This window comes from Grus americana, chromosome 4 (genome assembly GCF_028858705.1).
Source record: "Grus americana isolate bGruAme1 chromosome 4, bGruAme1.mat, whole genome shotgun sequence".
Classification (NCBI taxonomy): Eukaryota; Metazoa; Chordata; class Aves; order Gruiformes; family Gruidae; genus Grus; species Grus americana.
Window position 1 is genome coordinate 67,434,344 of NC_072855.1, and position 15,948 is coordinate 67,450,291.

Below are 15,948 nucleotides of genomic sequence, written 5' to 3' on the forward strand. Positions count from 1 at the left end.
ATTTTAAAAAAAAAATACAGTTATGTGTTTCTTTTAAGAGAGGGAACAGTAACTATTAAAATATGTTTTTTCCTAATAAGGAATTTGCATGAGTTTTATGTATTTGGAAAACATTAGGAGTTATACAGATGCTTGCAGTTACTATGTATTGCTGTGAAAGACTTTAGACAACATTTTTAAAAATCAATAAAACCCATGCTGTTTTGTTTAGCTTTGTGGTAATATTATTGACACAAGCATTTCTGACTGTAGTCTGTGGATCTTTGTCATGAAATATTTTCTGAGAGTGTGGCATACTGGCAAAGTTGGAATTATAAAAATCAGAAAGTGCGTAAAAAGGCAACAGGGCTATTTCTTTCCACTAAACAAATGCCTACCTGCAAGAAAATTATTATTATTTCTTCTTTTCACCGGTTAGTTTTTCCTGGTAAATAACAGGAACTTTAATTGCACATTAGTGGCTTCCAGGAACCTATTGTTGTGACACGTATTTAAACAAGCTGTGAATTAAGAACCTCTTTCCACCCAGTGATCTAATTATATTGTCACACTAATTATAGTATTTTGTATTTATATTTGACAACTTTAATTTTCTTTTCCTAGTTTACTGAAATAGCTTTCCTCTAGAGAATTTACCTTTTAGGCTGGAATTTCTCTCTTTTTTTTTTTTCTTTCAGTTCAGAAAATATGCATTAATTTAAAGCATGTCTCAGTCGCTTTGGATCCATTCTGTTCACGTCTCTGCCGTTAGTTTTCTGTGTGATCTTAGGCTAGTCGTTTTAGTGTTCTCTGATTCTCTGTAGGAGTCCTGTTCAGCTTACTAAAGTGTTTTTGGATCTATGGATGAAATTGTACTACCAAAACACCAGGTACTGTCTTACAAACATAAATGTTCATAGCTTGGGACTCTAGTTTTATATTTCTATAGGTAGAGAACAGAAGAGGACCCACAAGGGTCAAGTTGAGACTTGGAAACAGGCAATAAAACCTTTATCTGTTTACAAAACCAGTATGATGGGCTTTTGAAGTAAATTACATTCCTTAATATAATGCAAATGCCCATTTAATTTCTGTCCAAATACTATCTATTCCCAAGCTACAGAAATTAGTGTTAATAATAAGCAGACCTATTGTGTGATAGGTCCATGATGTTGTTTTGAAGGTAATTATAATATTGAAATTAAGCACACAAGCCTGTATTTATTTGATTTAATCTTTCCCTGGAAATATCCACACAAGTAAAGGCTACTAGCATGGGGAGGAGATTGTTAGTGGTGTAATGCGATGAAGCTAATCATAAATGATTACAAGAAATGGTGCTGTGGAAATATCATGAAGATTTCAGCAAGCCTGGACGCATGTCAGCAATAGTGGGGCACTGGTGGAGCAGTAACTATTCAGCAAATAAGCTGTTTTCTCACACAAGGAGGAGGCAATTTTATTAAGGGAAACCTGAAAGGGCGTTGAGAACAGGAATTTATCCAAGACATAGACAAAAGTTTATGTAAATGTGGCAGCTTCGGCTGATCTGAAACATCTGCTAATGGGGGAATAGAGGGCATGTGGCACAAAGCGAGGCTTTTGGTCATTGCTAAGAAAGGAGACGCACAGATGAGCTCTGTGAAAAGTGTGCATAGTCTGCTTCGCTGCAAGGTTGACGCTGGTGGAAAATTCCTAGAATGACATTTAAGGTGAGGGAGAAAATAAGGTACGTTCTCAGGGGGCTCCTGAGGAATCGCAGCTGCTCTTGTCGGCGACTATGCAAACGTCTGGTCAAGCAAGACAGAGATGGTTGCAAGTTTTGCCCGCACCTATGCTTTGTGGAGCGTGGTAGCAAAGTTCTGAGATTTAAACAGATAATTTTGAACAATAACATGTTCAAAGTAAACAGTCGGTTTCATTACTGCAAAACTAAATCACATTGAATTTTACATATCACATCATCAAGTGGGAAGATGATATGTGGAGATGTCTAATAGAATTAGCACTGCTGAGTGCAAATTCAAGCTCTTGGGGAAAAAAGCCCCCTCTCTAGCTCTTAACACTCACTCCTTCCAGCATCTAGCAACTTCTGTACCCCAGCTGCTCCCTAACTCTTCATAGGCATGGCCACTTCATGTTGCTCACTCGGTTCACTAAACCTTTCCTCTCTTATGTTGTATCTCTTCTGAAAAATACAGGTAGAGCAGAGAGTTTTGTTCTCTAACAGGTGAGCACTCCCCTGCAGAATACTTGACTCTATACCTTGGCTGTGTGAATCAGTCAAAGCAGGGAAGGCTGTCGGTTGGGTACGCACCACCCGGCAGGGAGCATGCCAGGGAAACGCAACCCTCCTCCAGTGGTGAACGGGCTGAGGAGAGGTTACAAGCAGGAGTCGGGCAGGTTGCGTGGAGGACAATCATGAAAGCACGAAACAGAGCGCAGCGAGAGGAAGGAGTAAATAAGCAGTACAGAACTATGCTCAGCAGCCGAACAGTCATGCTATCGCAGAACGGCTTTTATACCAAGTCTGCAGCAGGAGTTTGACAGCTATTGACGTAATTAGAAAAGATCTTTTATGGCATTCCCCTGCTCCTTCCTTTCTGCCACAGAACTTTCTCTGCTGTGCTGCTTTTTTTTTTTTTTTTTGTTCATGTTCTTGCTAGTTTGTTTGAGTAGGTGGTTGTTTGGTTTTTTTTTATACAAAACTTCTGAGTCTTCATTTTGTTTCTTTTGGGCTTTTTTTTGGTGAAATGTCAATGCAACATAAAATGTTTTGCTTTTATGTGGAGCTCAAAGTCTGAGGTGAGAGTGTGTCTCCTGTTTTTCTGCTTGCAGGGATTCCAATGCTGAAGATAGTATTTGCGGGTTATGAGCACCTGTCCTTAATTTCCGTCCCCTTACTCATCTATCATCCTGCTCAGATTCTTCTTGGCAGTCTGTTGGTACCAACAATAAAATCTTGGATGGTTTCTAGGCAAAAGGTAAGAATTGCTGGTTTTGATTTATAATGGAAAGTGTGCTACGAGGAAAAAAAGTCCCTATACACATGTTTTAAACTCCTCAGTTCCTTCTTGGAGATCCCGTGGTGGGAGGTTTTTCTGTTTCTTTACTTTCTTTATGACAGTGATAGTCACAGTAGTATCAAATTAAAAATGCTGAACTTGGCTCTGAAAAGGTTCAAATCTTGAAGTTAGAACTCTACCGTAAATTCCAATTCTGAATTCAAATTATGCCTAATAAGAACGGCTCCATCTTTAGCTAATAATCACAGCTTTGGATCTCCCTTATGGAGAAGTGACAAAGATCTTCCCGTTAGCATGGGAGCTGCGGAAATCAGGTAATATGAGGGTACTTCCTGAATTGAATTGAAGCAGGATGAAAACTTTTTAATTTTTTTTTTCCCTGCTTGGGTCACCCTTTACAACAGCAAGAAGTCTACAGGAGTCCAGTGCATCATATTTCATACCAAAATTATGCTGTGGGATAGCTTGTAGGATTATAACCTAGAGGTTTTTGCATCAACATCACTGATTCAAATCACGCTTATTTCAGTACAAATGGAAGCTATTGACATCTGACAGCCATTCTGTGATCCACATGAAATAACTGCAATGGTTTTAGTCAGGTTCTCAGAACAGTAGTAACCAGAAAGCTAGTCCATGCAACTGATTGTAATGCTGTCTTTAATGTTCTGAGATAATAAGGATCAAGAAGCCGTGGCAACTGAAGCAGTCTTTGACAGCCACTTCAGGTAAAAGCAGAGACCTACTGTGGGAAGCCCAGTGCCACCAGTACCCTGCATTCTCCACTTGTCAGTGGAGAAATTTAATATTTTTTTTTTAAATAACTTTCATGTTTCCAGTTTTCAGCAAAACCCCTCAGGCTGCCATTTTACTAGCTTCACTCCACTGAAGTCACCTTGCTAACTTGAATGCTAAAATTCCCCAAATCAGTGATTTTTATGTGGCTCCACTTTCGGTTACCTGAATTGTAAAAAGCAGGAAAACTCTCAGTTTTCCGGAACTGAGTCCAGAAATCAGACCTTGTTAAGATGTACTTATCTTAGTATCTGAAAATGGAAATCTGAGAATCATATGTCATTTCTCCATCAGTGTGAACGTCATGATATTTTTTTAATCAGAAATTATCAGGAGACATTACAGGTTGCGTAAAGAAAATACCATGCTATTCCTGCGGAAAGATAGCCTAAAGTTGACACTACCGGTGACAGAACGATCCCTGCAATGCTGGCTTCTCTTCAGCATCTAACTGCGCTCCGCTGCCAAGACCAGGAGTGGGGCTGGAGCTCATCCAGACCTCCCTGATCCTCCGGGGTGGTGATGGCCTTTGGGGGCTGCTGTCAGTTGCTGCAAGTTAACGCAGCCTTTAAACAGGGCACCAGAAAAGTCAACCAGTGCTGGAAAGGTTTACAGTTCACCAGCACTAGTTTCTTATTCATTAAGCATCAAATAAACCTCCTGTGCTAATCAGGCTGTAATGCTCCCGTAGAACCACTTTGGGGGATTGTTCTCTTGCAGCAGTTTCTTCAGTTGGTCTTCTGTATTATTCACAAATGTTATTTTAATTACTCTTTGAAAGAAATCAATGAGGTTGGGTCTGGAACAGTTGCAATAAGTATAATAGAAGTGAATGTTGTGACTGAATAATGGTCTCCCGCTTTGAAAATAAACATGTCATCATCACCCTTGATGTTTATTTTCTATAAACACCTTGGCTTCATTTTGGCATCTCTCTTGCAGGGGGAGACGGTTATCCAGTCACAGTACTCAACTGCAGTGACATTCTTACTTAATTATGATAGTACATGTGATCTAGTTGTATGAAATTGAATTTAAATATTTAGAGGTTCATCTACACTAAGGTATTTCGAGTTTGTAAATATGGCAACAGAATCTGCCAAACTACAAAGTTAAAAAATTGTTTCCCCAAACAAAATGTGGAATGATGTCTCTCCCCAAAGTCTCTTGCTGAATAATATCCAAAAGACTAATCTCAAACGGCTAGATTTAACAATAGTTAAATGCTGGTGTTTCTGAAAGCTGGTGTTTCTGAGGGGAATATAGCCTATTTATTTTTAAAGGTTTGGATTTTTTTTTAAGGGTTTACATTTGTGCTGGAACATTTTTCAAGCAGCGCTTACAAGCTTTAAATGTACAATATTAAAGGTTAATATCTACAATAAGAAGACCCATCAGACATCTCTCAGACTGAAAATTGCTTGTTTAGCTAATCCTCCGGAAACGCAAAGTCTCTCACTCGGCAGGCAAATGCCAGTCTGTCAGGGCACTTCCCCCAAAAGGCTAAGGAAAACAGAGGTTCTAGATTTCAGGAATTTGCAAATTTCACACATTTCCCTCTTGCTCAGGTCGATTTGTGCCGCACCGGAAAGCACTGAGCTTTTCTGTTGCAGAGCACACTGGCAACAGGCATCCGCAGTGACCGCATGGGTATATACGCAGGAGCAGCTCACACCAAACACCTTTTAACCGTGTTGCGTTTGCCTCCTAAGTTAGAGAGGCTGCTTTCTGCCAAACTGAGGGCGTGATCACCTAGCATTGGAGTTGAACTTCTGTCACACACTGAATACACAGTTCAGCTACCGTAGTTGGCCAGCCCCGCGGAGAACACAGAGCTGGACTCTGCCATCAGATAAAGGCACGTGGCTTCTCTCCTCCTCAGCAGACTAGAGCTACAAAGATGTCGGGTGTCCCCTGGCATAAAATCACCTCTGGGCTGCTGGACTTTGGTTTATTCTTACCTTTTTCTCAGAAAGGAAGGTGTAAACATTGCAGGTGCGTGACATCCACCACTGCAGCAGCGCCTATACTCTGAGCAGGCTTCGAGCCATATGGAAGGAGGCCAGGGAAAACACAAAGGTGTTGGCAGAAATTTTCTGTGCAGTCTTTCCCTAAGTGGGTCAGAAGCTTTCGTGTCTGTGCCACAAGTGATTTGAGTGGGTCCAAGCAGTTGCTTTCTAAAAGACATCTGAGACCCACCTTCGCTTCCTTCACCGGCACTGTCGCTGTATTCCTCGTGGTTCCTCTGTTAGGGCTATCTGTGTATGAGGAGGTTGTGATGGGGTATCGGAGATAAAAACATCGTCACAAACCCCAGAGTGGCCTGGCAGCTGCATGCTGACTCCTCGCTCAGCCTCCCAGAAGTACACGCAGCGTTTTGTTGCCCCTTATAAATCAAAATCTTGTCTTGTGCTGTTGGTTGTCTTTTAAGAACATAAAAAAGTGACTGTTTTGTTTACTGTCCACAGGCGCTGAAGTTAACCAGGCAGCCCAAAGCACCTGTGAAGGTATAATTATGGAGATGGCCTGTGTCACAGTGAATGTATATATGTACTATACTGTACACACAGACAATTGAGACAACTGGGTATTTGTGAATGTTGCTTCAGTGCATATTTTATTTTTTTATATATATATATTAAAAAGATACCTGTTAAGTGCCTTACAGATGCATTTTTGGCAAAAGCATTGTTTCCAGAAGCTACTTTGTTGGTTACTACAAGAGGTTGTACAGTATTTTGGGAGTCCTTTAGTTTTTATTTTTCTAACCAAGAGAATGGTCATGACTAACAGCTGTTTCTTCCATTGCCCCTGCTTTGCGGCCAGGGTGCAGCAGCTGTAAGTCTCTCTTTTAAACGAGTCAGAATGACCAGAAGCGTATCCCACTGCTGGCTTACCCTGGGGAAGAGCTTTCTGAAGGTTTGGGTTTGGTTTTTTTTTTTTTTCTTTCTCCAAGATTGACTTGAATTTCTGTGTGACTCTGTTACACTCCCTAGTCATATGACTGTGACATGCCTTTTTCTTCTGAGTTTGTGTATACTCAGCATGGGGCCATCCATTGGATAGAAGCTGAGAAGCATGAATTATTTGCATTTGTTGACACAGTTGTCTAGACATTCCTTCAAAGTTAATGGTTTCTCAAGAAAATTCTTTCAGTTCCATTGTATGATATTGTGCCATTGTATATCTTAAATGCCTCATAAGCTTCTTCAAAGAAATGGTCTGGTGCTTGGGTTATGAGTGAAGTATTTGTGTTTGCAGCTAGGAGATCTTTTATAATTTACCCCTAAAGAACACTTTTTTCCCTTCTTTTTTCTTTTCCTTCCCCCGGTGCAATGCACGGAGATCTGCAGTGACAGAATTTAGGATGCTAACATTGAAACAGAGCCTTTATTGTAGTAAGCCAAGCTATGTTTTCTATATTGCTGCATTGGTAATGAATAATAGCTTGTGAGAAAGTTGACAATTTTTTTTTTTTTGCCAATTAAAAGGATCCTTACAGTAACAGAAACGCTATCTTAGCTAATTTGACAATCAGCCACAACTTTTTTAAAAATACAATGTTACTCTTTTTAATAAACTCATATAAAAGAAGAATACAAAATACTATTTCTAAGAGGAGTGTTGAAGAGAAAGGAACACAGGCATATATTTAAACATATAGCCAGCACTGCATCTAGTCCGGGAGATTAAGATTTCGGAAGTGTACTCTAGTCCAGATTCTGAGGTGTACTCATCTGCAAAAACAGTGCTGGCAATTGTGCATTAAAACATGAAAAGGAATGAAAGAAATAGGTCAAACTGGGATCGATACAAATGCAGAAGTTTCACGTGTGTCGTGGTTAACATTGCGGTTAATGGTGCAACCGAGTGCAAACACCTAGGAGCAGACCTGTAGCAGATGTAAATTATCGTAGCTCCAATAAGTCTATAGCCATTTACGCAAGCTAAAGATCTTTTGTATGACAATAAGCGTGTGAAATTCATATCCTTTTGCCTTAGTGAAGAAAAAAAAAAGTGTTTGGTTTACCTAGTCTGTTATTCCTAGTCCGTCATTCCTGTGAACAACAGGAAAGTAATCTGGTAGCAATCATCGGTGCTTTACCTGATGGTCAGTCAGTGCAAGACTGCTCTGTTGCCATCGGTATGAGAAACTACTGGGAGCTGACAGCGTCACCTCGTTCAGATTTGTCATCGCCAGTAAAATGACCATGTAACAAAGGTACGTGAGGTGGCAACATGCTGAATTCTTTCACTCCCTGGCGGGGGATCGAGCTCTGCACGCTGAGCTGGCGGGAGGGCTGAGGGACACTGTCCGCCGCCCATGTCCCCCAGGGCCATGCTCTCACTAGTCAGTGATGCAGCGGGCAGCGAGCTCACAGTTTTGATCAGCGCATCCCTAGATAGCATAGTGAGATCCACCACCAAGCCAACCTGTGAGGTAATTGGAGAGAACAGCATGTGTGGTCTTGGGCCAAATCCAAGGTTCCCCTTCCTTAAGCATGCTAACTGGTAACTGGCTCCAGGTGGGAAAAAATTCCTTTGGGCTTAAAAACGCTGCTTGCAGCACACGGTCCAGACACCAGACAGTTTCTTTTTCTTCTGTTTCCACAAACCTGAACTTCCGGGGTATACAGGGACTTCATCCCAATCCCACTGAAATCGATGACTCTTTCTGTTGGTTTTGAATGGCAAAGCAACCAGAAAGAGTGCTTGCTTTTTTAAAAATATATAGGAAGAGTTCAAGCATACAGTGACTTCTGTGGTTGTGTCAGTGCTGAACAGTCAGAACACTGCAAGTACCCTTACTGAGCTACCTCTACGTACTGAATCTCCAACTTTCAGTACATCCAACAACTTGCTTAGATTCTACTGAACACCTCCTTTTTTCTTTGTTAATTTTTTCTACATTTAAGAATATTTCAAACTGGTTTAAGACAGAGCTTTGTTAGAGCCTTTACGAAGTCCTTGTGGATTGCTTGGGGCAGCCTAAATATTGTGTTACGATTATTGGAGGCGTTGGTCTAAAGGGAATATAAAACAAAACTGAAATACATATTTTAAATCCGTACTTAATGAAACTTAATTATGCATATCAATTCTGTTATGTTTAAAGACTGTTAAGATGTTTGTTTTATTACTTGTTATTATGCCTATGTGTCTTTAATAAACAGAATGGTTTTGAATTTAATTTTGTTCACAGGAAAACAAGATAAAATTACTTATCCTCTAGGTCAAATTTTCGCCTTACTTACCTGTGTTGTTCTTTTGTGGGTAAGCTTTTAAACTGTTTGCTTGTTCTTTAAAAAAAAAAAAAAATCTGTGAACTGTACAGAAATACTTTCTGAACTAAACTTGGGGAAAGAAAGTCCTCAGAAAACTGCAAATTATCAACTGAAAATTAATTCATTGAACTCTGCAAGTTTTTCAGTAGAGGGTTAGAACAGTTCTGAATCTTATCAACTCCTTGGCTTTAAATTTAACTGAGAGATACCTGGTATTGAACATAATCAGGCAAAATTGATGGCAAATGAGAACTTTGCCCATGTTAAAACATTTTCTTGATCATCAACACTTCTTATCTTCTGCATATCTATAATCCCATCTAATGACAGCAGAGGGGAAAACCACCCAAACAATAAAAGAGCACTTCAGAGGTCACAGGGAATCCTAGCACTTTGTGTTGAGCTACTCAAATGTTTTATTCCCCTTTTTGTGCACTAAGTCAAGAAACTTCTGATGACCCCAGTAATAGGTCCAAGATAAATAATTTTTTATGTGGTTAAACTCAAAATTGGGGTTGTGTTTTTTCTGATAGATCCTTCCGTTAGTGCGAATAGGTTGTGTGACAGAAAAGGCGATCTCAGCAGCTGCATGTTCACAGAGCAAAAGGAGAGTAATCCAGCAGCTTGGTTTTACAGCGGTAGTCCCCTACGTTATTCTGGCAGACGGGGAAAGAGGAGCTGTTAGTCTTATTTGTGTACAGTTTTCTGTGGAAATATCTTGACAGCAGGAGGGAGGTTAGAAGGCAAGATGAAATATTGTCTGTCTGCAAGCACATTTATTTATGTGCAAGTGCATACGTGCATAAGAGATGAGCAGTTATATATGTAGAAATCACTAGAAAGGACCAAGTCCCTGGTATACATTTTTTTGCAAGACTGCATATGGAGAAAGAGCTACTTTTTTGATGTTATTCTGACATTAAAAATGAAATTTCAGACACTGAATTGTGTTTTGTATTGAATCATAATCTCATACAGAACCTTTACAGCAGACGATTGCAGCATTGTATTTGTAAACTGTAGACTATTTTGCACTTAAATAGATGTTGATGCATTTGGGAATTACAACACAGTAAAGGACTAAATCATAGTTTCTCCATTTTGTTATAATCCAAATGCATTTATATTACTATTATTATAAAGTGCCAGAAACACACAGAGTCCCTCGCAAACACGTTAAATAGACAAGAGACTAAATTCTGCCCTTGGTTACACTTGCACATCTCCAGTGAAAGGGCTGTTAAGCTGCAGAGCAGTCTCCCTAGGGAAGCTGTTCGAAAAGCCCTGCTATTGTTCTAACAAAGCTCGGTGATAATGTAGCACATGACATGAGTAAATGAAGAGTATTTTACTTCAGATTTGATGGCTTGCCCTTTCCAGCACCTAGCAAACCCAATCTCTTTTGTATGTATTTCCACGGGTAGCCCCGATCTCCAGATCAAAACTACGGCGTCCTCTCGGAACAATGTCAGGAGAGGAAGCTTGTCTGCCCTTTGCCATTTTCTTGCTTAAACTGCGTTATCACTTGTGATCATTAGCCCGTGACTTCTTCGAGGAAGCATTTTGAATCAAATTCCTTGAAGTTTATGCATACGGTTCCTGTAAAATTCTCATACAACAGAGAACACCCTGCAGGATGGTAAGTCATCTTCTGGAGTACCATGGCCAAGGACTGTCCAGTGGCTTCAGATGTGCAGGACTAGAGAAAGCAACGTCGGGAAACGCAGGTGCGAGGCAGTGCTACAGGCTGGTCTGCTGCACGCTGGCATCTAAAGCTGTAGCAGAGGTCATGAAAGCAGTCTCCAAATTGTTCTCTTGCCAGAAAGGTGGAGAGGGAGATCTTCAGTGAGAAATGAAATTAAATTTGTTAGTGATTAAAAGGACAAGAGAGAGGCGTTGGAAGCAATTGGTGCCAGTGAGAACTCTCGGCTGCTCCCCCAAGCAAATTGCAGTCTTGGTGGAATATCAGCTTCTCAGTCCATCAAATTGCAGTAATCAAGTCTGGAGCTGATGGGAGCATGAGTCACCACTTAATTTTCTCATCAGCAGAGGCCAAGTTTTCAAAATATTTTTAGATGCATTTCTGCAGAGATTTCTGCCAGCCGGTGACCTATAGAGTGACAAGAAAATGAGCAATAGCTGCTGTGGAATCGGGCTCTGCTGACTGCAGTTTTGGGCAGGGAGGGCAGGGAGATCAAAGGCCTTTGGCACTGTTATGCAGAAAACAGCCCCGCTGAGTAGATCCCAACACCTGGATTTGTTAAGTAAGAACATAACCTGTTAATTCTTAAGACTATCCGGAAGGTTCAAATCAACTCTGACCTTGTGTTGCTAGCCCAGACCAGAAGCAGGCAGGAGATTAGAAATTGATTGTGGTCCCTGCTCAGAGAGACAGCCGATGCCCAACGGCTGCAGCACACGGAAGAGGCCGTGCATCTCCTACGGATCCCGCACTGGTGTGTATTCTCTGCTCTTTACCTGTGCTCAAAGTTGCCTCCTGGCACAACCATTTTTCACGCGGTTAAGAAGAAGGAAAAAAGCCTCTCCGGATAGCGTCCTCTGTGGGTGGGCTCCACCTAGTATAATTGTAACAAAAGCAAAGGCTTTGCAGATGTTAGCATGCTGATGTTAGTTCATCTCTGTAAGAGAAAACTTACTATTTATGGTCAGTTTTCTTATGAAACAGTTCCAAATTCTAAGGGAAATCAGCTCTCTTAAAAGGGAAGAAAACGGGCTGCCTCAAAGGAAAGACAATTTCATTGATAGGATTAAAAAAATTATGGAGGTCATGCGAGTACTGGCCTTTTGCCAGAAGAATTGCAGGAAATAAAATTTGAGAGTCCCGTGACAATAATTGGGAATGAAATTCTATTGACAAAAGCTTTTGCAATTCTGTGCTCCCTTCGTTTCTTAGCATTGTGACTGCAGTCCTTCCCCGTCAGCATCCTTTGTCTGCTGCACAGCCCATAGCCAAGATGTTACAAAATTCCATCTTACTTCCTGGTGACTTCCCCATGTAGTTTTGCCTCTTCTTGTCGATAGTGTTCGATGAAATAAATAATAAAATATCTTCAACCTAAAACCCCCACCCCTTTTTTTCTCTTTTTTTTTTTTTTTAAAAATTTCTCCCAGTTAGCTGTCCCTAACTGAACCTGTTAGTGCCATCACCAAGATGATGCTCTCATCTGCTTGGAGAGTATCTCTAAGACACCGTTCTCTTCTTAGAGATCCCATCCCACAGCAGCATGACGGGATAGCCGTGACTGAGAAACCAGGGCAGCTTTCCAAGATGCTGCTTGGGGAAGCAGAAGTCAGCTTTTTGTGCTGACACTGAAGACCTTTACCCATGCAAGTCATGGTTCTCGTGTTCTTCATTAGGACTCACAGCTCCCCTGGATGGAAACACCCGCGTGCACGCGGGCTTGCAGCTCACCGCTGTATCCATTATGGTCCCTGTTGGTCCTTTGGGTGATCCCGTGTTACTGCGTGGTAGGTTTTGCCAAGTTCTTCAGCAAATTCTCACTTGTTCCATTTCATAACGTTGCTTTAAATTAGAGAAATTTCAGAACTTCAATATTTTTCTTTATAAAAATGACCAAAAAAATTTTTTTCAGTGAAATATTTTAGATCACTGTTTGTCTGAAAAATTAACTGTAATTTCCAAACAGTGGCTCAGGACTAAAAAAGATGCATGCACGGTATTTGGCTCCCGTATTCACTCTGCCCCTTCCCCAGAACATCCATGCAGTCTTTCAGGTACCTCTCAGCGAGTTGCCTAAAGCCCCCTTTAGAAAACCACTGCACCACCTGTTTAGGTCCAATTCCCTGATAAATAAAATATATCCCAGAGGCATAATAGCGTACTAAAAATAAGAGTATGACACAATTTCAGCCAGCTAATATGATAACTCTATTTGATGCAGCTCACGGAGTGTTAATGTGGGAAGCCTGTATCTTTTCAGCTCGGCTGTCTGCGAGCATCACGCACAGATCTCCCCCCAAGCCGGAGCCAAATCCCATGGCCGCGTGAGCAGCAGCGTGGGAACAGGGGGGTTTGCCACCCTGTGCTCACAAACTCCCCTCTTTCTGCCCCCCCCCCCGAATGTAAAAAACATAGCTGAGCTGTGATACGTGAGATTTTATGTGAGTCAGGGGAACAGAATAAAAGCACTGCAGTCTGGAGCCTGATTTGTATCATGCTTCTGATCAGGTAACACGTATTTGTGATGCGTAACACTAATGTGTAACCTCTCTGATTGTAAAGGGCATAAAGAGCTGTATATAGCTATACTATCACATATCAATGTTCCCAAATAATCTCATTTAAAATATCTATCGGGACATTGTTTAAAGAACAAGAAAACTAATCTGGCTGGTACCAGTTTTTTGGAAGATTTTTAGGTAGTTTGTTTTTTTTTTAAAGTAAGGTGTATATTACATGTAGAAAAACTGCTCTCCTTGTATAACATGTCTATTAAACCATTATCTTCCATAATTAAATATTTTATATATATATTTAAGAATGTATTTTGCTTGTCTAGCTCTTTGCTTTCAACAGCAAACTCTCTCTGCTAATTCATCCCAGTTGAATTTTTAGCTTTGGTATTTACATAAATACATTCCAGCGTATTGCAGGCTGCAGCTTTCTCTGTTGAAATAAATTTAGTGAGGAATTTCAATATTTTTCAATAGTAGTGAAAATAAACCAAAATTTAGTCTGTTAAGATGGCATGGTGGGATTCTTTGAATAGCTGCTGCTTGGAATGTGCTTCAATTTTTTTTTCAGAAGCCCCAGTTTAGGAGTTTATTGTCTCAGCAACAAAATGTTTGCTCTGAACAATCCCAGAAGCCCAATACATTAGCAGAAGGAAAAGAGTATTTATAGCCAATAATTCAGCTGTTATAAATTATGACTGTAAAGAAAGAGAAAAGGGTTCCTTTTTAAAACTTGCTGCCAGATTAAGGTTTCAATGATGCTGAGTAAGGTAAGTAATGTTCTTTTGATTAACAGTCAAGCCTTGAGTGGTTTTCGTTTAAAGAAGACTTTATTAAGCTTTTTTCTCAAATTCATCTTTTTTCGTTCTGTTTTGAAGGGGCTTCCATCTGAAGAAACCTCTCAGTGACTTTTTAGTCTGCATTAAATTCCCACTAACAGATGAGAATTATTATTAATTTGCTCTAGAAAGAACTAAGAGGCTTTGCCAAATAAGTCACGCAGATCACCACGCGTGCTAGTTATCTGTCTGCGTATTATTGCTTAAAAACCAGAGAATCACAGAATGGTCTGGGTTGGAAGGGACCTTAAAGCCCATCTAGTTCCAAGCCCCCTGCCATGGGCAGGGACACCCTCCACTAGACCAGGCTGCCCAAAGCCCCATCCAACCTGGCCTTGATACTGTCCTTTAAAGGTCGAATCAGTACTTTGGCTTGAAGTGGAAAACTGGGGCTGATGGTTGCCTCGGGCCTTATTTTTTTGTTGTCGTTTGCAATTCAGGAACTGGCGGAGAGCTGGCGAGCGTGGATTCATAGCTTCTAGGAATTTATTAACGTGCTCCTTCCACGCGTTTTGTTGTGCCTGCACCCTTTGCTTTAACCGGGAGGCCGCAGCCCAACCCCACCGCGGAGCGGGTAAGCCACCTCCCCGCTTCTCCCAGCCACTCGCCGGGGGTTCCGCGCCGGCCCTCGCCGCACCGAGCCACGCCGCGGGGCCGTGCCCGGCGGGAGCCGCTTCCACCTGCCCCGCTCGGCCCCGGGCGGGTTCGTGCCCCCTTCCTGCTTCTTCCCCCGAGAAGATGGCGGCGCCCCGGTGCAGCGCCGCCCGCCCCGACACGGGCCCGTCCCGGGGGAGAGCGCCGGGCTGCGGGGCCGGGCGCGGCCGCCATCGCCGGGGCAAGGCTGCCCCCTGGCGGCGGCGCGGGGCCGGGCGGGCCGGCTGGCGGCGGGGGGGGGGGGGGGGGGGCGCCTGTCCGCGTGGGTTTTCGTCTCTTGGTTAGAATTAAACACGGAACGCCTGCGAGACGGCGATGGCCGCTTGCCTTCCGGCTGGGTCGGCCCACGGGAGGGAGTTACGCGGGAGGTTCTGCCCGCCCGGTGCGGCGGGTGACGGGCGCAGGCTGCGCTGTCCCCGCGGGACGGTTCCCGTGGGTGAGCCGTGTCCCCAGCCCCGCCCGGCTCCCCGCAGCCCCGGGGGTCGGTCTGCCTGCGCCGGCTGCTGCCGGAGTGGGAGGTCGCGGTTAACTCGTCTGACACGTGGTGTTTGTGCTACATTAGGCGCTGGGAATTACGGGTGACGCTTTCACTTGGCTGGGTTAAGTATTTTTTTTCCACTTTGGGCCGTGCGTTTGCATAATAAAGATCAGCAAGTCGCGTCTTCTGCCTTTCCGTCTGTACCGACAGCCTAATGTCCTTGGTACCTGGCCATCGCTTCCTAATGTGCATCAACACGCGCTGATATACAGCGAGGCTGATCTTTGACTCACCTTTGAAATAGCGACACATTTTCTCAACAACAAATTATACTTTGACATTAGAAGGTGGCAATCTGTAATGGATATTGCAATCTGAAGATTCAAAGAGACTACGTGTGATCTTTGTCCTCAGCCGAGTAAGCCGGAGTCTCTCTTCCCTCCTACACGTTATTTGATTGTGGTACATAACCTTGGGATGTACTAATAATCATTAGTCAGAGCTGATATATCCTTTATGGGCCTGCCCGGCTTGGGAAGGGAGACGTTCTCTAGAACAGCAGTAAATCAGCAAAACATGCGCTTAAATATACAGTAAAATGTGGTTCGAGACACGATCCTTCATACATCATATAACAAAATGCTTTATTGAGAGAGTCACAAACGCGCTAACGAGGG

The 15,948-nt window shown here is 42.4% G+C and overlaps 1 protein-coding gene across 3 annotated transcripts in view; it reads left to right on the forward strand.

The window, feature by feature from the left end:
- Positions 1-10,014, forward strand: part of SLC10A7 (solute carrier family 10 member 7) — a 150,673-nt gene extending 140,659 nt beyond the window's left edge. Inside the window, exons 11-12 of one of the 3 annotated variants that reach the window (XM_054825109.1) lie at positions 2,818-2,963; positions 6,269-10,014. In XM_054825109.1, coding sequence (XP_054681084.1) covers positions 2,818-2,963; positions 6,269-6,313 — 191 coding nt within the window. In that variant the 3' untranslated portion in view covers positions 6,314-10,014. Of the gene's footprint in view, positions 1-2,817; positions 2,964-6,268 lie in introns of those variants that run through there. The other 2 variants (XR_008577065.1, XR_008577064.1) reach the window with 2 other exon arrangements.
- The last annotated feature ends 5,934 nt before the right edge of the window (positions 10,015-15,948 follow it).